This window comes from Coregonus clupeaformis, unplaced genomic scaffold (assembly GCF_020615455.1).
Source record: "Coregonus clupeaformis isolate EN_2021a unplaced genomic scaffold, ASM2061545v1 scaf0139, whole genome shotgun sequence".
Taxonomy (NCBI): domain Eukaryota; kingdom Metazoa; phylum Chordata; class Actinopteri; order Salmoniformes; family Salmonidae; genus Coregonus; species Coregonus clupeaformis.
In genome coordinates, this window is record NW_025533594.1 from 32,953 (window position 1) to 55,690 (window position 22,738).

A 22,738-nucleotide genomic window follows, 5' to 3' on the forward strand; every position below is an offset into this window, starting at 1 on the left:
GGGATCATCAGCTTTCACCTGGTCAGTCTATGTCATGGAAAGAGCAGGTGTTCCTAATGTTTTGTCCACTCAGTGTACAGTATGTTTTCTGTGTGAGCGCCACCTTTCACCAACTATGTAAGAGTATGTGTTTTAGCCTACTTATCCTGCAAAACTGTCTCTGTACTGTACTAGATTCTCCTATACCTCTGTCAGTCAATAAAATATCCTGTCAACTGTTAACATGTAGATGTACACTATTGTTTTCCAGAGTCCTACAGTTCATTGTGTCCTACAGGATCCATATTATGTTATTTGACTCATGATCAGGTATTATACATTGTGGTTGTTGAAGATTATGGGTGTTCAACACAGGAGGTTGGTTTCATCTTAATTGGGGAGAACAGGCTCGTGGTAATGACTGGAGCGGAATTCGTGGAATGGTATCAAATACATCAGACATGGTTTCCAGGTATTTGATGCCATTTCATTTGCTCCGTTCCGGCCATTTATTATGAGCTGCCCCTCAACAGCCTCCACTGGTGTTCAAGTATAGACGACAGCCACAAAGAGAATGTAATGAAGATGGCAGGTCAGGGCAGGAACACGGGCATTGAGCCAGCACAAAACTGGTCCACTGGCTCCCAGACTCTCTGCCTTCATAACAAATGCAAGACAGTGGAGCCTAGAGTTGAAGACGGGTAGAAAACACAAACAACCCCACAAAGAAGAACGCTCCCCAAACCATTTTTTCATTCTTGTTTTATCAACAAGAGGTTTTTCATTCTACTTTCTACCGTATTTTAATCCAAGACACAAATATCTGAAATATATATCCAAAGCCACCTCCCACACACCCTAACTCCGCCCTTTGGTTTCCTTTTATATAGGTAGGTCTAAAGTCTGATCTGTTGTCAGCCGCCACACCTGTTCAGACGCAGGCTAAGGATCTACTAGCTGTGAGCTACTAAATAGACCATATTACTCATGTATTACTAACGTCAGGGGTTAAAGGTTATATTCGGCACCTTCTAAGTGCGGCCCGGAATACGTGAAGAATTGGTGTTTCGTTGTCAAGAATACACCGGGGAAAGGATTACTGATATATTTGTGGCTGCACACGATCCAAGAGCACAGCTTTCAAACTGTGCAGATATGAGTTAAGAAAGTAAAGTTAGGACTCTTAACGGTAAGGTTATGTTTAAAGTCTTGGACATATTCTGTTATTATCTAAATAAATATATTGTAAACTGCTGTTATTAGCCTACTTATTACTAATGAATGTAGCCACATTACGTGTAGCTAGTTATAACAATAATCATACAGATTATTCTCATGCAATAACTGAGATTCTGAATGCATAAATCAGACATAATCCATGGGTGATAAAGTTTCAAGTATACTCAATAGCATACTGAAATCAAATCCCTCCAGAGAGAAAATCTTAGTTGACGTAGCAAGTCTACTGTACTTCCTTGGTATATTGTTTATCTCTGGAATGCAGAAAGACACGTTTTAATTCAGTCTCCATGTTTGTTGAAGGGATAGGCAATGAATATGTTTGTTTGCTTCTCATAGTAATGTTTCGGAAGTAAGCCATAGTCAAATACCATAAAACTGTTCAAATCACAAGCAAGTTAATGTGAGAAGCTGATATCCCAGGTTAGTTTTACTGTCAAATGAAACATACTGCGTGTGCAACCACTGCTGAGTCATCGAGGAGAGGTGTCTGATCTGCTATCCCTGTTGCTGGACCATAGGAGAGAGTAACCAGATTACCTTTATCCACTTTGGCTATTGTTTCAACTGTAGCTTTCTACTGCATGGGAACTGTAAGGGTTGGTGTGAGGTGTGACCCAGGTGCAGTGCAGGATAGACAGTAGGCAGTAGGCAGAGATGGTGAAACAAGGATCTTTACTGGTGGTCCCAAAACCAGGATACAAAACAACGGACTATTCACGAAAACAAATGTCACATATGTCTCCAAAAAACAGGCTGACAGCAAACAATACGAAATACTAACTGACTGGAAAAACACAATGACACAGGGAGAACACTTCTCGAGTACCTGTAACTCCGTCACATGATCCGACACTGATACGTACTGCTTGACATCAAGGAACTAGCAGAGAAAACTGAGCAAGGGAACACAGGGAAGTGAGGGCATAAATACACAAGTGAATCAGATAGACACAGGTGACACCAATAGGCAGATAATTAGTCCCGACTATGAGTGAGGAGGTGCCTATGGTTGTCGGAGGATGACACCTAGTGTGTCGCTCCGGAACTGCGACCCACTCCTGTAACAGGGAACACAATATGATATACCTTTTCTACAAACAACATAACTACAATGTTTGGGAAACATAATACATTTTCAACAAGAGTATCCCAAGTGGCTTATTTGCAGAGGAATGGTATGGGAATCATATGGGAATGTGTGTTTAATAGACCTGTTTCGCTATGATTTGGATGTATATTGCTTCCTCTTGTTTCAATGATGCCCTTCAGCTGAGAGTTTCAGAAAGAGTATGAGGTTAGAGAGAGATGCAAGGTTTTGATACATGGCTAAATAACATTTTAGTCATTTAGCAGATGCTCTTATCCAGAGCAATTTACAGTTAGTGCATTCATCTTATTAAGACAGCTAGGTGAGACAATCACAGTGAAAGTAAATACATTTTTCCTCTCACCCCTCTTGCCTTTGTCAGGGACCTGAATGCTGGTGTCAAGACAGGATGAGTGACAACACTGCATTGCCTGAGGGTGCAGAGAGCGGGAAGAAAGAACATGTCCGCCAGTGGCTACATAGTAGTCCCACTGTCCCACAGGAGTATAATGAGGACGTTGCAGGGACAAGTCTTCTCTGCCCTGGTAAACAGGACATGGCGGCCCGGGAGGAGAGAGCAGAGTCACCTGGCTGCCTGTCAATGAAGAGTGATCACTCAATGGGTCAGCCAATCAACTTCCAACGAGGACGTGGCACAAGAGACAAAAGGTTTGGGCCTGTATTCACAGTCTCAGAGTAGGAGTGCTGGTCTAGGATCAGTTTCACCTTTTAGATCATAATTAATAATATTATAAAGGACAGAGGGGAACTGATCCTTGATCAGCACTCCTACTTTGAGACACTTCAGGCCTTTTAACACTGCAATGTTCTTAGCCCCGGGCTAAGACTGACCTTGGGCTAGCTTATCCTGTGTTCACACAAACATTTGTTAATCCTGGGCTGAAATATCCTAGGGACAGTGGGGAGAAGACGTTAGCCTGCCTGCATAGCAACCATTTTGTTAGCCATAGCAACCAATGTTTTCGCACTGATTAAAGTATTTCATTTTTTGTCACGTTGTTGTCCTCAGATGGAAGGATGAAATAGTATAAATGTACTTATTAAAATAGTGTGCATAACTCAACACAGGCAGCACAAGCTTATGCAAATTAGGTTAAAATCCAGCTATTGTGATTGGACAGTGAAAAATGAGATGTGTTTTTCTTGAACCCCTGTTTCACACCGGCTATTTTGGCACCGTGTTTCTGGGGCTAAACCCTAAAAAGTTGGTGCTAACCCTGCTCCGGAGCAGGACCAGCTAGCCCTGGGCTAAGGATGGTGCTAACCCTGCTCCGGAGCAGGACCAGCTAGCCCTGGGCTAAGGTTGGTGCTAACCCTGCTCCGGAGCAGGACCAGCTAGCCCTGGGCTAAGGATGGTGCTAACCCTGCTCCGGAGCAGGACCAGCTAGCCCTGGGCTAAGGATGGTGCTAACCCTGCTCCCGGAGCAGGACCAGCTAGCCCTGGGCTAAGGATGGTGCTAACCCTGCTCCGGAGCAGGACCAGCTAGCCCTGGGCTAAGGATGGTGCTAACCCTGCTCCGGAGCAGGACCAGCTAGCCCTGGGCTAAGGATGGTGCTAACCCTGCTCCGGAGCAGGACCAGCTAGCCCTGGGCTAAGGATGGTGCTAACCCTGCTCCGGAGCAGGACCAGCTAGCCCTGGGCTAAGGATGGTGCTAACCCTGCTCCGGAGCAGGACCAGCTAGCCCTGGGCTAAGGATGGTGCTAACCCTGCTCCGAGCAGGACCAGCTAGCCCTGGGCTAAGGATGGTGCTAACCCTGCTCCGGAGCAGGACCAGCTAGCCCTGGGCTAAGGTTGGTGCTAACCCTGCTCCGGAGCAGGACCAGCTAGCCCTGGGCTAAGGACGGTGCTAACCCTGCTCCGGAGCAGGACCAGCTAGCCCTGGGCTAAGGACGGTGCTAACCCTGCTCCGGAGCAGGACCAGCTAGCCCTGGGCTAAGGACGGTGCTAACCCTGCTCCGGAGCAGGACCAGCTAGCCCTGGGCTAAGGACGGTGCTAACCCTGCTCCGGAGCAGGACCAGCTAGCCCTGGGCTAAGGTTGGTGCTAACCCTGCTCCGGAGCAGGACCAGCTAGCCCTGGGCTAAGGATGGTACTAACCCTGCTCCGGAGCAGGACCAGCTAGCCCTGGGCTAAGGATGGTGCTAACCCTGCTCCGGAGCAGGACCAGCTAGCCCTGGGCTAAGGATGGTGCTAACCCTGCTCCGGAGCAGGACCAGCTAGCCCTGGGCTAAGGATGGTGCTAGAATGTGCAAGTGTGAACACTCGCATAGCCCCAGGCTAAAATCTCCATAAGCCCAGGGATAAGGAGACTCTTAGACCCGGGCTAAGGTGCAATGAGAACAGGCCTTTTGAATATGGGTCCCGATTTCCAACTGACATTTTGCAGTCATTACAAGCTATTTTATGGGGTTAGGGCACTGACTGTATTTTTCACAGGGAGGGAGCAGAGTCACCTACACCCAGCTGTGTGTCAATGAGGAGTGACCGCTCAATGGATCCACCGATAAACTACAAGAGAGAGTTTATTCCCAATCCCAGGTAATTTATGATTTTCATAATGAGGACATTGCAATGGGTCAATGGGTCAGGCAATCGACTTCCACAAGGTCACGGCGCAAGAAACAAAAGGTCTGGGCCCGTTTTCACAGTCTCAGAGTAGGAATACTGACTAGCATCAGTTTTTGATATTATTTTGCATATTCTCTGATGACGGTCGACTGACCGAAAGCTCAGCCACAGTTAAATAAATAAATTGGCATCTGACTGGGAATGTGCAGAGACCTTTTCCTGTTTCTCCACTTTAGCATTTTGACTCCAGCACCTTCACTAAATCGGTTTGGGTGTGCGGAAGATTTGGCCTATTATCTACAAGATCATAATGAATGGACAGGTGGGGACCTGATCCTAGATCAGCACTCCTACTCTGAGAAGCTTTGAATGTGTGATTTCTAATAGACATCTTGCAGATCGTTACAAGCGATTGTACATCATGAGGATAGGTTTGATTAAAAACACATCTCCATGTATTTTTCACAGGGAGGGAGCAGACTCACCTACACCCAGCTATCTGTCAATGACGAGTGACCAGTCAATGGATCCATCTCTAAGGTAATTTATGATTTTTATTTGATCTAACAGTCGGTCATGTGGGAAATCATTACTATAAAAAATAAACAAAACGAAAATACACAATACCATGCATGTATGTATAAAAACAACATTTGAGGTTATCCAAAACAGCTAATTTGTTTAATTTCAAATGAATGTGTTTCAACCTAATGTATTTCCACCTAATGTATTTCCATCTAATGTAGGATGAAGATTTCAGACATAACACAACTATCCATTGGTGGAGTGCATGCAACAATGGTATGTTGGCAAGATTTGAGCTGAAATTGTATGTATTCATTGCAAATGTATATTCAGTGGATTGTTGTTTGTTCTTAATAATAAACAAAAGGCATTGGTGATTTGGCAAATAACAAATATTAACTACATGTGCAGGTACAGTAACTGTTAATTGGTTTTCAAAAAAATACTACTGCATTTGTTGATGATCATTTTTATTTCTTTGGTTCTCAGCCTACAGAACATCAAGGTATGAACAGAGCCAGCGACCTCAGAGAATTCCCACAGAGAATGGAAGACTGGACTAAGGAGCATGTGAAAGAGTGGCTAATTAGTAGCCTCAAACTCCCTGAGGTCGCAACAAAACTTTATGAACAGGATGTGTCAGGAGCTAGCCTGGTTTGCATTGAGAAACAGGACTTGACTTATTTAGGTGTTAAGTTTGGGCCTGCGATTCAAATCATAAAAAATGTAGAGCTACTGAGAAACTACTTGGAGAGTGTAGGGAGAAGCATGAGATCCCATGAGAGTGACTCCTTCAGAAGACAGGAAATATTTAGAGCCATACCAGAAGCTAGGATAGGGTCAAATGAGGAAACTACGGATTCTGACAGTGTGAAATCGGAGTCGGTGGCTCCAAGTCTAAGCTCTTCATGGACATCAGTGGAAGAACTGAGACGTTCAGATTCAGATGTTGCATCCCCCATTCAGCTGCCAATGGGAGGGTCGGAATCCATTCCAGCTTATGGAAATATGGAGGACAATCCGAGAAAAAGTGAGACTTCCATCTCATCATTTGAAACAGCTCTGAATCTGGAGAAGAGAATATGTCCCCCACGTCCCTTCGACAAAAACGACCCATCGTTCACATACATACAAAATGATACCCTCCCGCCTGAAGCCGGTCCAAGCAATCTCATTGACCCGGTACATGAGTACAAGATCCTGCCAAGCACAGAGGAAGCCAGTGAGAAAGATATCCTGGACAAGTTCAGCAAGGAAGTGTTTTGTTTTTCCGCAGCCTGCATGAACTCTCGCACCAATGGGACCATTCATTTTGGGGTGACAGGCGGGCCCAGACACATGCATGGACAGGTGATTGGGCAAAAACTGCCATCATTCAATATGTATACAGACAAGTTTGACTTTCGTCTCAAGGAACACTTTGGAGTAAACACAAACATCGCAAGAGCATGCATCAGGCCTCCAAAATTCTTTCAGGTTCAACATCTAGATGGCACGACTTCAGACAAGTGGGTGATAGAAGTTGATGTTGTCCCAAGTTATTCACAGACTCAAGAGAAGCTTTTCTATACCTCAATAATATCTGAACATAGTGGAGAAGAACACAAAACTGAATGTCTATTTCTTCGACAAGGCCCAAAGAGTATCAACGTTCTTGCAGACAATAATCCCAGAAGTCTTCAGGAGAAGATGAGTGGTTTGACAGAGGAAGTCAAATGTTGGTCATCAGCACGCAAGTCAAACGAGGAGAGCAACTGTCAGCAGCCCAACCAAAACCACCAAGGTCAGAGGCTAAAACAATTGATAACGCATGGGAGAGACACACTTGAAAACTCATTGCAAGTTATAGTTGTCACAAACAAGTGCCACCCCAGTCAACTTGAGCATTTGGGTTTTTTGAAAGAGATGAAGTTGTCTGCAGTGCTCGAGTTTGACCCAGAATCTGACATGAACGGGACATGCTGTTTCTACAGAACAGATCGCATAGCTAATCTTCACTACCCTCGAATGTACAATACCAATGACAGTGTCTCCACTGTTATCGGAAAGCTGAACTTGTTTAAACAGACAAGCTGGATCTTTTGTAATGGTAGAGCCAATGAGGACAGTGAAGCAGACAGACCTTTCACTACCAGTGATTGGCTGAAGAAACGTGCCGGAGAAATCAGCGATATGGTTTCATTTCTCTGCGATCCAGATGTCTTGACGAAAGACAGATTACTTGTGGTGTTCATGCTTCACTCAGGAGTCACTGACATCTCAAGCCCTATACTCGAGGCCTTTTGTGCGATCTATCGCACTCTTGAGGGTGAGGATAATATGCTCTGCATATGCAAAGATTCAAATGTGTTCAGTCAATGGAGAGACATGATAAACACTCGCTGCAAAGTGGATATCACCAGTAAATGTATCTACGAACTGAGTCTGAATGAAATTGACTGCACCATCAGGAAAATCAAAGAACCCCAGACACGGTCCTCTAGGAGATATCTGCCATCTTCTGGCTCCAGTTCGGTCCTCCTGACACAAAAAGACGAAGAGCTGATGACCGTACTTGATATCCTGAGTGAAAATGAATGTGAGAACACTGAAATTGAAACCAAGGACACTTTTGAGGAATTCAAGACCAACACGGAGGAGGACTTTTATAGAGGCGGACAGGTGACTTGGTGGAACTTCTACTTGTCCGAGAGGCCAGGTTGTCTGCCATTCATCAAACGTGACAAGTATGAGGATCTTCACAACCTGATCACACCTACAGAGGGGTACACATCGCCATGTGTAATAATCAACCTCTTCCATCATCCAGGTTGTGGTGGAACAACACTGGCCATGCACGTGTTGTGGAATTTGAGACGTAAATTCAGATGTGCCTTTCTGAAAAACACCATAGCACAGAACAGTGAGATCGCAGTCCAAGTCGCACACCTGCTGACCTGTGGCAAAGAGAAGCAGTCGAGTTTTACTCCTGTTCTACTCTTGGTGGACAACTGGGAGGACGTTGAAGACCTACAGAGATGCATACTAAGTGCAGCCAATGAGAAGAAGAAACCTGAGACTCTGATGGTGATCATACTGAACTGTGAGAGATCACAAATTCCTGCAGAGAGTTCCAGAAACAGCCGACTTGATAACGTGTTCATTGTCAACAAACTCTCCACCAAAGAGCAGAGCTTCTTTGAGGTGAAACTGAAAGAGCTCAAAGGTCACCATGAAAAACCTGAAACGTTCTACGCCTTCATGATCATGACAAACAATTTCAGTGAGAAGTACATCAAGAATCTGGTGTGCAACACCCTGAAAGACCTTGACACCTCCAGAAAAGAAGGACAGCTATTTTCACTCTTAGCGTTGCTAAATACGTATGTGAACGGCTCCTACATGTCCCTGTCCCTGTGTGAGGAGTTTGTGGGGATTAGGAATGCCCTGTGGGGAAAGGAGACACTTGAGGACAAAATGAACCCATACTCCACGCTTCTGATCCGCTTCAACATTGAAGAGCACGGCACTTATCAGGCAGTTAGGTTTCTACACCAAATGATTGCAAGTAATTGCCTCAAAGTCCTTACCGGAAAGCACAAGCTTCAACTGGGGGAAATAACAACCAATCTGTTGCACTGTGACTTGCTGTACAAATCTGGGATGGGTAAGGACATCCTGGTTCAAAACATCCAAAGTATGCTGATCACGCGGCAAAGAAAGGAACTTGGACATGACAAAGATACACTGTTCTCTCCATTGATTGAAGATATACAGACGGATGAGGGAATCAGCCAAATCAAAGAAGTTCTTGTAAGAGCAACAAAGAGATTTGACAAAAACGCAACTGTGCCACAAGCTTTGGCAAGGCATTTCTACCTGAAAGAGAAAGATTATACTTCTGCTCTGCAATGGGCCCAGGATGCACAGCAGAAAAAGTACAATTCTTACATTGCTGACACATTAGGGCAGGTGTACAAAAGCCACCTGAAATATGAAATTGAGCATGCTGAAGAGCTCACACCAGAAGTGTTAGACAAATGCCTCAAATTAGCATTTCAGGCCACCAAAGCATTCAGAGATTCACAGGAACTCGCGAAGAAGGATGAGCCAATGGATTCCCTTGATCTGCCCAACAGAAAGAGGCAACGAACTTACAACACATCTGGGTATGTTGGTGAAATGGAAGTTTCAATTATTATTTTTGATATCATTAAAGATATTCCTTTCTTCAACAAAAGTGACGCACACCAAAGAGACAAAATGCTGCAGTTCCTCAAAAACCACTTGCCAGTGAGTGATTTTCATGAAACAAGCAACAGTACAAATGTTCAATTCATTGCTGTTCTGGCAGACCATGAGAAATTCCTGGTCTCTTTGAAGCCACGGCTGAAGGAGATGTTCAGTTTTTTTGAGAACTACTTCACATACCTGAAGCCGAGGTCAATCGAGAAGGAGACAGCAGAGGACAGAAACAAACGAAAAGTATCAGAGCACTTCAAGAAGTACATGCAGATCTTCTGTTCCTCGGGAGAAGAGAGGGCCTCTGAAAGGGCCAGTAAACCAAAACTGAGTCTCCGTCAGGAGATTGAGGAGCAGCGAAACTATTTGGAGCAAAAGCGAGCAGATTCATTTGCTGGGCTTCTCCAGTGTCTGAATGAGAAGAATGGGTTACAAATGGAATTAATTCTGAAGAAATGGCAGTTCATTGTTCAACATTCTACACGAAAACTCATGGCTGACCGGATCAATTTCATCCTTGCAAACATTGTTCTTCACTGCATTAAGCCAAGCTCAACATTGCTGAAGAGGTACGAGGAGCTGGTCTCCCTTCTCAACGAGGCACTGCAAGAAGAGGGAACCCATTCAAACTGCACAGAGCTATACTACCTCTCAATGTTGCTGATGTGGCCAAGAAAGGACAACTTGCTTGAAAGCACAACAACATTCAAAAACATTGGCACGTACGTCACATCATCGAAAAAATCCTTCCATCGTCGCTTCTCCCACATGTTTCCGGCGAAGAGTTGCATCGCACATTTCTACCTCGGGAACTCAAGAGGACTGAGGAGAATAATTCACAAAGGCAGGCTTGATCAGTTCCTGTGTAAAGAGGGACCCAAAACCTCACACAAGAAGGCCTCATTCAAAGATAGACCCCCAAACCCGCATCAACTGTGGCAAAGTGGAGCAATATGGAGGGACCCTGAGATACAAAACCTGTTACTACGGGTCAAAGGGAAAACTGAAAACGGTGACATTTATGTTTACTACGGGGGCAATCTGAAAATCTCAGTGCGTCCAGTATACCTTGGTGGAGTCCGGAGTGGATGCAGCACGGAGGAGGTCTCCTTTTACCTTGGATTCACCATGGAGGGACCCGTAGCCTATGACATAAAGTATGAAAATGACCCGTAAACAGCTTACCATCAGGTAGACTGAGTAAGAGACGCAAGCGTTCGCACTTAGGGAAAGGAAAGGTTTCCATTGAAGTTATATAGGCCTAGAGTGGTCCTCTGTAGCTCAGCTGGTAGAGCATGGCGCTTGTAACACCAAGGTAGTGGGTTCGATCCCCGGGACCACCCATACACACAAAAAATAAAAAAAATAAAAAATGTATGCATGCATGACTGTAAGTCGCTTTGGATAAAAGCGTCTGCTAAATGGCATATATTAGAGGATTTGACTTGGGTGAATGTCTGTGAACCAGGACAGAATCACAGTAAGTAAGATACAAGTGTGCTCTTGTCACTGTGTGAGGAAACGCAACCTCAACCACCTGGGTATAATCAAAGCAGAGAGAACAGGTGTCGGGTGACATGCAGCAATGAATCATTCATGCTTTTAGAGGTGGAACAATGACAATCAATCTTGCATAAGAAATGGATTGCACTCTCTCTAAGTCCCTCTAATTTTAACATTTGAAAATACAGTACTATACAGTAGCAGATCAATGAACAAGCATTGTAGGCCTATAAACCATGTGCAACTATTCAATGCTTAAAACATTTTTTTATGATTTTGCATTGTGTTTGTTGAAAGTATCAAATGATTATTATGTTACAAGGCATATCGACTTTCTGCAAGTTACCCTGTTATGTAGCTTCTTCAGTTGTTTGTCTAAATGCATTCAATTGTGCGGTTATATTAAATTATATGCTACATTATTTACAAGAGACAAGAAATTAGGATAAAACCTATTGTCAATGTTGTTAATTTAATGGAATAAAGATGATTGCATACTATATATATATATATATATTTGAGAGTATTTTTTCTCTGAATGTTCTGTACAACGATTATGATTATACACTGCTCAAAAAAATAAAGGGAACACTTAAACAACACAATGTAACTCCAAGTCAATCACACTTCTGTGAAATCAAACTGTCCACTTAGGAAGCAACACTGATTGACAATAAATTTCACATGCAGTTGTGCAAATGGAATAGACAACAGGTGGAAATTATAGGCAATTAGCAAGACACCCCCAATAAAGGACTGGTTTACAGGTGGTGACCACAGACCACTTCTCAGTTCCTATGCTTCCTGGCTGATGTTTTGGTCACTTTTGAATGCTGGCGGTGCTTTCACTCTAGTGGTAGCATGAGACGGAGTCTACAACCCGCACAAGTGGCTCAGGTAGTGCAGCTCATCCAGGATGGCACATCAATGCGAGCTGTGGCAAGAAAGTTTGCTGTGTCTGTCAGCGTAGTGTCCAGAGCATGGAGGCGCTACCAGGAGACAGGCCAGTACATCAGGAGATGTGGAGGAGGCCGTAGGAGGGCAACAATCCAGCAGCAGGACTGCTACCTCCGCCTTTGTGCAAGAAGGAGCAGGAGGAGCACTGCCAGAGCCCTGCAAAATGACCTCCAGCAGGCCACAAATGTGCATGTGTCTTCTCAAACGGTCAGAAACAGACTCCATGAGGGTGGTATGAGGGCCCGATGTCCACAGGTGGGGGTTGGGCTTACAGCCCAACACCGTGCAGGATGTTTGGCATTTGCCAGAGAACACCAAGATTGGCAAATTCGCCACTGGCGCCCTGTGCTCTTCACAGATGAAAGCAGGTTCACACTGAGCACATGTGACAGACGTGACAGAGTCTGGAGACGCCGTGGAGAATGTTCTGCTGCCTGCAACATCCTCCAGCATGACCGGTTTGGCGGTGGGTCAGTCATGGTGTGGGGTGGCATTTCTTTGGGGGGCCGCACAGCCCTCCATGTGCTCGCCAGAGGTAGCCTGACTGCCATTAGGTACCGAGATGAGATCCTCAGACCCCTTGTGAGACCATATGCTGGTGCGGTTGGCCCTGGGTTCCTCCTAATGCAAGGCAATGCTAGACTTCATGTGGCTGGAGTGTGTCAGCAGTTCCTGCAAGAGGAAGGCATTGATGCTATGGACTGGCCCGCCCGTTCCCCAGACCTGAATCCAATTGAGCACATCTGGGACATCATGTCTCGCTCCATCCACCAACGCCACGTTGCACCACAGACTGTCCAGGAGTTGGCGGATGCTTTAGTCCAGGTCTGGGAGGAGATCCCTCAGGAGACCATCCACCACCTCCTCAGGAGCATGCCCAGGCGTTGTAGGGAGGTCATACAGGCACGTGGAGTCCACACACACTACTGAGCCTAATTTTGACTTGTTTTAAGGACATTACATCAAAGTTGGATCAGCCTGTAGTGTGGTTTTCCACTTTAATTTTGAGGGTGACTCCAAATCCAGACCTCCATGGGTTGATACATTTGATTTCCATTGATAATTTTTGTGTGATTTTGTTGTCAGCACATTCAACTATTCAAGTATTTAATAAGATTATTTCATTCATTCAGATCTAGGATGTGTTATTTTAGTGTTCCCTTTATTTTTTTGAGCAGTGTATAAAATATCTTCACCTGCATTTCTTGCACCCTACTGAAAATATTTTAATATTTAAATTTGTGACACTTTTGACCATGGTATTGTGCCAAATTAATATTATTTACCTACAGTAAAGCACTGTTTGATTATTTTGTTGTTGTGTTTAATTTACCAGAAAATGTTTCATGTGCCACTTTGGCTTTTCTATATCTTACCATTTGCCCATTTTCAGCTGGACAACTATACAAAATGGCCATCCCTGAAATGTGCTGGTCCTAATCATATTTTACAAATACAAACACAACAGGCAGATAGACTATCTTTAATGATTATATTAATTTGCTACAAAAAATAGCTTTTGATTCTACATAATATGTGGTTCTGTTATGTTTTACAGTAGTTGAAATACAGTTTTTAAGAATAACTGGTCTGACAGCACCGTCTACTGGACCAACACAAAGATAACGACATTGTTAATCACACACTGACAGTGAGGGGCTGATTACACAATACCTAACTATTAACTAATTATTCTTATGATTATTTGTTTAAACAATAGGGTCCCTTAAAGACGTGTGTGAGGTGCTGATGGTGAGAAAGTACACTATTTTTCTCAGTCAACCTGTCCAATACAATAATGGTTGTTGCTAATAATACAGTAAATAAGAATATTCTGTTCAAAACAAGTAGACAACATGTACTGTCTGTTTGCTTGGGTCCTTACTGTATCTGTCTGTTGTTCTCTCGTTGTTCAACGTAATAAAACTCCAAAACCAATGTCCAGTAGGGGGTAGTATTCCCAAAACTATAGCTACACGGACCTTTAAAGCCGCAAGACAGCAAGCAATATGAAGTCAGAAACATTTATTCTGAAGTTAAAGATAGATAGCTAAAAAAGTAGGTTTCTTACCTGATATCTAAACGAAGGCAAACCAACGCATCAAGGTTTGCTATTATGAAGGCATTTCTTTGTCAAACATAGTGAATAGTAAAGGCAGGTCTTGGCTTGCTGCAATGGTAGCTTAAAAGCGGATAGCATTCTTCTTCATTTTAGAAATTTTAGGATTGTCTGAATTTGTGCAAATAAAATAAGGTCCTCAACTCGATCGCAAATGTTTTGACGCGTAAGCTAGGGAAGGTATCACGTTCAAGTAATGGCAATTTCAAATGCAGTGTATATGTCAGGATGGCCGAGCGGTCTAAGGCGCTGCGTTCAGGTCGCAGTCTCCCCTGGAGGCGTGGGTTCGAATCCCACTTCTGACATCACCTTTTTTGAAATGTAGACGTAATATGTCTTTGTTTGTAACATGTTTATATTGAACAAGAAATGAATGTCAGAAAAAGTTGTTCAGTGTTATGACACTGAAGGTATAGTTCAAATATGTATTTCCTTACCTTGAAAGCAGTCTATGACTATGAAAAATGAGTGACTGCAATACACAATATGGTTTTGTAAACTAACGACTGCATACAATTAGCAACATTAGCAATTTGAGATACATTTCCCACTATGTATGTGTATATATTCCCCCCGTTTAGCAGGCCAGGCACTGACTTTGCAACATGTATAAGTGCCAAGAGAACTCATCAAGCCTGTGTGCCCAATTATTTATATATATACACTAGATGACTGATAGGGGGCGCTGTGTTGAAGCCACCGTGCCTCCATCTTGGCACCCCCCACCATTGTAAAAAATATTTTGGAAGCTATAGAAATATATGTATTAATGCCTATTTTAGTTTTTGCCACATCTATTCTATTACAGACACCTAAATACATACTTTAAAATTAGATTATGTGAGCTAAACATACACAAATTTACAAATATATAAAAACATTTTTCATAAAGTATATATTTTTTTGATTACTAATGTTACTGTCCCCAATACAAAAATAAATACAACTAAAACTTAAACACATGTAATTTTGTCCTTGAAACATTTAAAGCTGCAACTTTTTGGGCAACACGACCAAATTCATATAGACATATGAGTAATAGATCTGTCATTCTCATTGAACGCAAGTCTAAGAAGTGGTATATCTGTTCTATGTGCACTATTTCTATGCTTCCCGTTCTTAAGTATCGTTTTTGCGTCTTCTTACTTTTGGTTTTGTACACCATCTTCAAACAGCTGAAAATACAATACTTTTGGTTATTGAAAATATATTTCACATCGGTTTAGATGGTACAATGACTCTACACCAGGGGTGTCAAACTCATTTTAGCTCAGGGGCCACATGGAGGAAAATCTATTCCCAAGTGGGCCGGACCGGAAAAATCATGGTATATATAACTTAAAAACAACAACTTCAGATTGTTTTCTTTGTTTTAATACGATCAGTGTGTCCAAAATAGTACAAGCAAAACATCACTATTAATCATAAAACAAGTCAAGTTTATTTGAAAATTCTAAAGAAAAAGAACACACAAACACACAATGCCTCAGTGATTAACAGAACTGTTTCACAGATCACAGAACTATATCAGGGTGTCATTTCTCAGGCAGAAATGTAGATAAAAATAATGAAATCCTGTTCCCCAAACAAGTGCAAGAACCACAGAGTCAAGAATAGGTTAAATATACAAATAAAATAAAATCAATTAAAAACAATAGCACATCAACATAAAAACATATAAACATAAAGCTGGAGCCTGAGGACAGTGTCCAAAAGCACAACATCACTATTAATCATAAAACACCTCAAGTTATTTGAAAGTTCTGAGGACAAAGAACACACAAACACACAATGCCTCAGTGATTCACAGAAGTATATCACAGATCACAGAACTATATCAGGGTGTCATTTCTCAGGCAGAAATGTAGATAAAAATAATGAAATCCTGTTCCCCAAACAAGTGCAAGAACCACAGAGTCAAGAATAGGTTAAATATACAAATAAAATAAAATCAATTAAAAACAATAGCACATCAACATAAAAACATATAAACATAAATCTGAAAGCGTTGCTCAAACTCCCGTAACAGTCCCGTTATTTTATCTTTGAACCGCTTCATGTCTGCCACATGTTGGGTCGCGCACACATTTTTCAGACAGGGGAAGTGAGCTGCATCACCACCGGCAAGTTGCGTCTCCCACAATGACAGTTTCAACTTGAAAGAACGTATGCTGTCATAATACTGCGTGACAACTTTGTTGCGCCCTTGCAGCTGTTTGTTCAAGTTATTCAGGTGCTCTGCACCATCTGTAGCCAGGCCTACAGCGCGGGACCAGTCCACTCCGACCCTGTCCAGCGCGCCGACGAGTGAGGTAAAAATATCAGCTGCTGTCGTTGTATCTGTCATCGGCACCAACTCCACGAACTCCTCGGTGACGGTCAATGTGTCATCAACTCCGCGGATGAAAATGGCCAGTTGTGCAACATCTGTAATGTCCGTACTTTCATCAATTGCAACCGAAAACGCAATAAATGACTTTACTTTTTGCTTCAACTGGCTGTCCAAATCCACTGAAAGATCGGAAATCCTGTCTGCAACTGTGTTTCTTGTCAGGCTGATATTTGCAAAAGCCTGCCGCTTTTCAGGGCACACAATCTCCGCTGCCTTCATCATGCATGTTTTTACAAATTCACCCTCACTAAATGGTTTTGAAGCCACTGCGATTTCATTAGCAATGAGGTAGCTAGCTTTCACTGCAGCGTCACTGATGTCTCGGCTGTGAGTAAACACAGACTGCTGTTTCTTCAGACCCGCCAACAGTTCATTCACCTTCTCTCATCTCCGCTGTCCTTGAAAGTTGTCATATTTGTCGGCATGAAGACACACATAGTGGCGACGAAGGTTATATTCTTTCAGCACTGCAACATGCTCTGAACACACCAAACATATAGCTTTCCCATTCAATACCATGAATAAATAGGATGACCATTTTTCTTGGAACACTCTGCACAATTTTTTTTTTTAAATCATCTCGCGGGCCGGATTAAACCCGTTTGCGGGCCTGATCCGGCCCGCGGGCCGGACATTTGGCACCCCTGCACTAGGTGTTGGAACATTGCTGCTGGGACTTGCTTCCATTCAGCCACAAGAGCATTAGTGAGGTCCGGCACTGATGTTGGGCGATTAAGGTTTGACTCACAGTCTGCGTTCCAATTCATCCCAAAGGTGTTCAATGGGGTTGAGGTCAGGGCTCTGTGCAGGCCAGTCAAGTTCTTCCACACAGATCTCGACAAACCATATCTGTATGGACCTCGCTTTGTGGACAGGGGCATTGTCATGCTGAAACAGGAAAGGGTCTTCCCCAAACTGTTGCCACAAAGTTGGAAGTACAGAATCGTCTAGAATGTCATTGTATGCTGTAGCATTAAGATTTCCCTTCACTGTAACTAAGGGGCCTAGGCCGAACCATAAAAAACCCTCCCAGACCATTATTCCTCCTCCACCAAATTTTACAGTTGGCACTATGCATTTGGGCAGGTAGCGTTTTCCTGGCATCTGCCAAACCCAGATTTGTCCATTAGACTGCCAGATGGTAAAGCATGATTCATCACTCCAGAGAACGCGTTTCCACTGCTCCAGAGTCCAATGGTGCCGAGCTTTACACCACTCCAGCCGACGCTTGGCATTGCGTATGATGATATTCAGCTTGTGTCTGGCTGCCCGGCCACGAAAACAGATTTCATGAAGCTCACGACGAACAGTTCTTGTGCTGACGTTGCTTCCAGGGGCAGTTTGGAACTAGGTAGTGAGTGTTGCAACCGAGGACAGATTATTTTTGTGCACTAGGCGTTTCAACACTCGGCGGTCCTCTATGAGCTTGTGTGACTTACCACTTCGCGGCTGAGCCATTGTTGCTCCGAGACGTTTCCGCTTCACAATAACAGCACTTAGAGTTGACCGGGGCAGCTCTAGCAGGGCAGAAATTTTACGAACTGACTTGTTGGAAAGATAGCATCCTATGACGGTGCCACATTGAAAGTCACTGAGCTCTTCAGTAAGGTCATTCTACTGCCAATGTTTGTCTATGGAGATTGCATGGCGGTGTGCTCGATTTTATACACCTGTCTTATTCTTAGGACCTCACAGAACCATGGTTCTCGTAATTGAAATGAAGTCTCATTATCCACTATGCACCACAGTTAATTTATTCCCACATGTTGTATAAACTTAGAAACTAGATGCATTACGGACACTCTTTTGAGTCAACACAAAAGTGCCTGGAAATCACTTGGCTGACATGAATAGTATAGATGAGTGAATAATAATTTAGTATGAATCAACACAAAGGTGTCTAGAGGGCAGGGAGTTCTAATGTAAAGACACATTTTCTATGAAATCACGTGACTTGGACTAAGCACTCAATTGCTCCTACAATTAAAATGTTTAAAAAAGGGCTCATGGAGATTGTTTGTCTCTCATTTTTTTGTCGTTGGGGGGAGACTGAGAAGACAGGTTTCCTGTCACAGGAAATCAACACAATAGAGAATATAATTGCAATCAGCAGACGTTAGGGAATCCCATTAGGGAACACCCATTACAGTTTTAAGTGTTTAAATAACAGGAAGGAATATTGTTGCACAGTAAATGCTATGAGATTTGGTTGTGGGGCCCCCACACCAATCGGACAACAACAAAAAGTGGCCCCCCTCTTGGTAAAAAACAACGGTACTATTAATACAGAAAGTAGTACCATTTTCTCAAAGCAACTATGTCTCTTTTTCTTTGATGTTACCAACTAGGACCAACAATAGTAGCCTGCCTCCGACTTTATCAGAAACTTGCCCATACTGGTATATAAATTCATCAATATAATACAAACCAACCTGTTTTGACCTTGGGGTGGTTTATTTATTGAATGCATTATACTGCCATTGTACTATGGTAACGCACAATTCATATAGATGGTACCATAAGTACATTTTTGCTACCGTTTAACATAATTGTGCATTACCATGGTAGAATGTATAATGCAGTTTTAAATCATGGTATTTCCATGATCCATATCTATACCATGGTATAAATTAGGCAATACCATGGTATTATTTAGGTGCATGGCAGTACCATCATACTTCAAAGCTAAAATCATGGTACATTTCCATGATTCAGATCTATACCATGGTATAAATGATGCAATAACATGGTAATATTTAGGTATAATGTTAGTACCATGGTAGTACCATCATACTTCAAGGCTAAAACCATGGTACATTTCCATGACTAAGAATATACCATGGTATGAATGAAAGCACCATAGTAGTACTGTGGTAAAACTGTTTAAGGGGAGGTAGCGGCAGTGATCCCTTCACACACAATAAATGCACAAAACAAATGAAACTACCATGGCCACTAGAGGCCACTAGAAAAGAGCAAAAAAGACCTAGGTGGACTTCTTGAAGAACTGATAGAGAATAAGAGAGTTAAAGTTGACCTTGCCTTCCCTATCAACCTGGACAAGGACCTAAAGACATTTTAATTGGAACACTTCAGGGCAGCCAAGCTCTTCAGCCAAGCCGGAGAACACCAGATGTGAACTCATATCTCCTCTCACAATTTACAGGAAAGGATCCTTGGAAAGGTTTTTTAGTCGTCACTACTTACAGCATGAACATAAAGATAGATCTGGGTATCGCACAATTGAGAGCGCAGAAGGTACAAGTGTATTTCTGCCTGTCAGGTGACATAAGCTATATGCTATACTGTAATATGAATTGACAGTTGCAGTCACAGCTCCCATTGCTGCCTCAGAACAATGATGAATGGAGATTATTTCAGCACAAACCATTACTAATAATTTCATAGATATTTCATGGTCCTATAATAAAGGGTCACTGAAAATACCTCTCAATGTTTTTGAAATTTATCCAATCCCAAAATAAAAAAGCAAAGAACTCTCTCCTTAACTGCTTCCTTTCCGTGCTATGGTCTAACTAGTACAGGGCATAGGGAGATGGAGATATAATGTATACAAAGGGAACATTGGACAATAGAACATATTTTGCTGGATAGAAACTCACTGGTACCATTTACACTGAACACTTGGAGAAAGACCTGTACAGTATATGGTTCTCTTAATGTAGAGACAAGTCATGAGATATGAGAGATGGAAAGTATTGTGGTTACCACAAGCCATGTTGACAGGAAGACTGCAGATGTAAATGAGATGTTAGCTAAATCTGTTGAAATGCATCACTTCTCACTTCTGAGATGTATGTTTTGTCGTACATTGTCCCTGTTCAAATAAACAGAATAAATAAAAAGAAATATATTATACTGTTACTGTAGCCTACATTAAGAATGACACTTGGGGGGTTGATAAAAAATATTTAGCTGTTTTTGTTATTATGTTTTAGTAATCACTGGAAAAGGTGGTTGTATTGAGTTACATTTGATCAGGAGTAACCGACTCCTGAAAAAGATGGGAGGCACTCACAAATAAAGTATTACTTAGATGTATTATTAACACTCACAATGGACACATTTCAGTCATCAAGCATTTGTCAAGCAAATTTCCCTAAGGGACATAATGTAATTAATTACTTCATCCATGTGATAATTCTGTATTGTGTTATTCTTAGGACCTCACAGAACCATGGTTCTCATAACTGAAAGAAAGCCTCATTATCCAGTATGCACCACAGTCAATTTATTCCCTTGTGGTATATCAATGTAGAAACTTTTGAGTCAACACAAATGTGTCTGGAGAGCAGGGTGATCTAATGTAGACCCATTTTCTATGAAATCATGTGACAGGCTGCTACACACTCAAAGAGATGGTGGCGTAACAGGAAGGATAGACTTAAAGGGGAAGTAACATTGTTGCACGGTGAATCCAATGAGCATACTTGTATTATGAGTTAAAAAATAAAGTTGTGTATAGAGGGCAGGGAGTTATGAAGCAAAGACACATTTTCTATTAAATCATGTGCCTGCTCCACTACGATGGCTGGTTTCTACAGGAGGGAATATGCTGTATAAACAGTCATTTCCTCTTCTAGTCTCTGTGCTTTGAGACCTAGTCTTTCTCCACCCCCTAAAGGTAGCAACTGTGTGCGTCTAATGGTGACAGGGGCAGGAAGTTGTTCCCCTGCTCAGACGATGCATGGCTCAACTAAGGTTGAGTGCCACTTTATCGACTGTGCAGTAGCTGACCTCTGACCTCACCTACTAAGACAATGACATTGTCGTATCGGGTGAATGGTGGCAATTATTGCTGATGAACAAAGGAGTCCGCTCATACTGAACTTGGATCATAAGCTTTATTCATATCACAAGCTTCAGCATAAGTGACAGGTGACATGCCAACCCGGAGAGCGACGCCTCAGAATGGCCTCTCTGCCTTCTCCTTCGTTTAGCCCCTACTTATAAACAATGCAAAAAGATGGGCTCCCTCTTCTGGCCAATCACCAGTCTCGTCTGTCTACAACACACTTCCTGTCTGTTGTATGTGGCGTTACACTAAAACATTCCCTCTTGATACTAAAATTAAAGTCCTCTCTGGTTCCACTTAAAACATTAACAACGTCATAATCTTCATACACGACATTTCCCCCCTTCGAGACTAAACAGTCTCGAAAACAAACAGAATAGGATTATGACAAGTAACAATTTATCTTATTGAGTATCTTTAACATTAAACCAAAAACATTATTCTCTAGAGTGTAAATACCTTTCTATGAAATATGACTAACTGTTTATGAAGTGTGTATACATTACTATGAAATATGAACAAATCTTTATGGCGTGTAAGAGCGAAAAACTGTCCGGCAACCTTCGTTCCAAATCCATCCATCAATCAAGACTGTAAAATTCTCTCACGGTCCCTCTGCCCCAGGCAACCACCTCGGTACTCCCGATAAACTCATAAACAATGTAAATGCATTTCTTATTTATTATTTTTGTCATTTAGCAGACACTCTTATCCAGAGCGACTTACAGGAGCAATTAGGGTTAAGTGCCTTGCTCAAGGGCACATCGACAGATTTTTCACCTAGTCGGCTCGGGGATTAGAACCAGCGACCTTTCGGTTACTGGCACAACGCTCTTACCCACTAAGCTACCTGCCGTCCGCTTTTGAAACTATGAAGCAATTAAATACACATGTAAGCCCCTGCAAACAAAATCCTATCCAAAAAATATCCACTCTAAGGCTGGTCAACCCATTGGACCCTACAGTGGACCACTCCCTGCCTAGACTCCCTGTCCCTAAGCATTCACGAAATAAACAAAAACATCTAAGATCCTCACATGTATTCAATAACATCAAACATCATTCAACAAAAATCAATACCTAAGAATATGACACAATTATGTATTACACATGTCTATATTTCATTGCAGACACTGGAATGTAGTCCACTACACTTCATCTCCCCGTAGTCCCCTCTTCCAATGGACTGTTGATGATGGAATCGGAATCTCTCCACACCTTTCTTGTTTCATCTCCTCCAGTCATATTGTCCCTTCATATTGTCCTTGTTTGAGTATCTCAATCTCCACATGTCCCCCAAATGCTTC

The 22,738-nt window shown here is 42.6% G+C and overlaps 1 protein-coding gene and 1 non-coding gene across 2 annotated transcripts; both read left to right on the plus strand.

The window, feature by feature from the left end:
* Positions 1-460: 460 nt before the first annotated feature.
* LOC121561891 (sterile alpha motif domain-containing protein 9) lies at positions 461-21,379 on the plus strand. The gene is made up of 8 exons (XM_045213688.1): positions 461-1,168; positions 2,691-2,977; positions 4,767-4,868; positions 5,367-5,438; positions 5,645-5,699; positions 5,913-8,942; positions 9,786-9,960; positions 21,261-21,379. Exons 2-8 carry the CDS (start codon positions 2,718-2,720, stop codon positions 21,377-21,379), a joined length of 3,813 nt encoding a protein of 1,270 aa, XP_045069623.1. The 5' UTR covers positions 461-1,168; positions 2,691-2,717.
* trnal-cag lies at positions 14,446-14,528 on the plus strand. The gene has a single exon. It is a non-coding gene; the product is annotated as a tRNA-Leu (tRNA).
* Positions 21,380-22,738: the final 1,359 nt, after the last annotated feature.

What these genes read in the sequence shown, in the direction of transcription:
- LOC121561891 (XM_045213688.1), top strand. Translation starts at nt 2,718, where the DNA reads ATGAGTGACAACACTGCATTGCCTGAGGGTGCAGAGAGCGGGAAGAAA. An exon ending in TCAATGGATCCATCTCTAAG is followed by an intron (nt 5,439 to 5,644) that starts GTAATTTATGAT and finishes CATCTAATGTAG; the next exon opens with GATGAAGATTTCAGACATAA. An exon ending in AGCACGGCACTTATCAGGCA is followed by an intron (nt 8,943 to 9,785) that starts GTTAGGTTTCTA and finishes GTCTCTTTGAAG; the next exon opens with CCACGGCTGAAGGAGATGTT.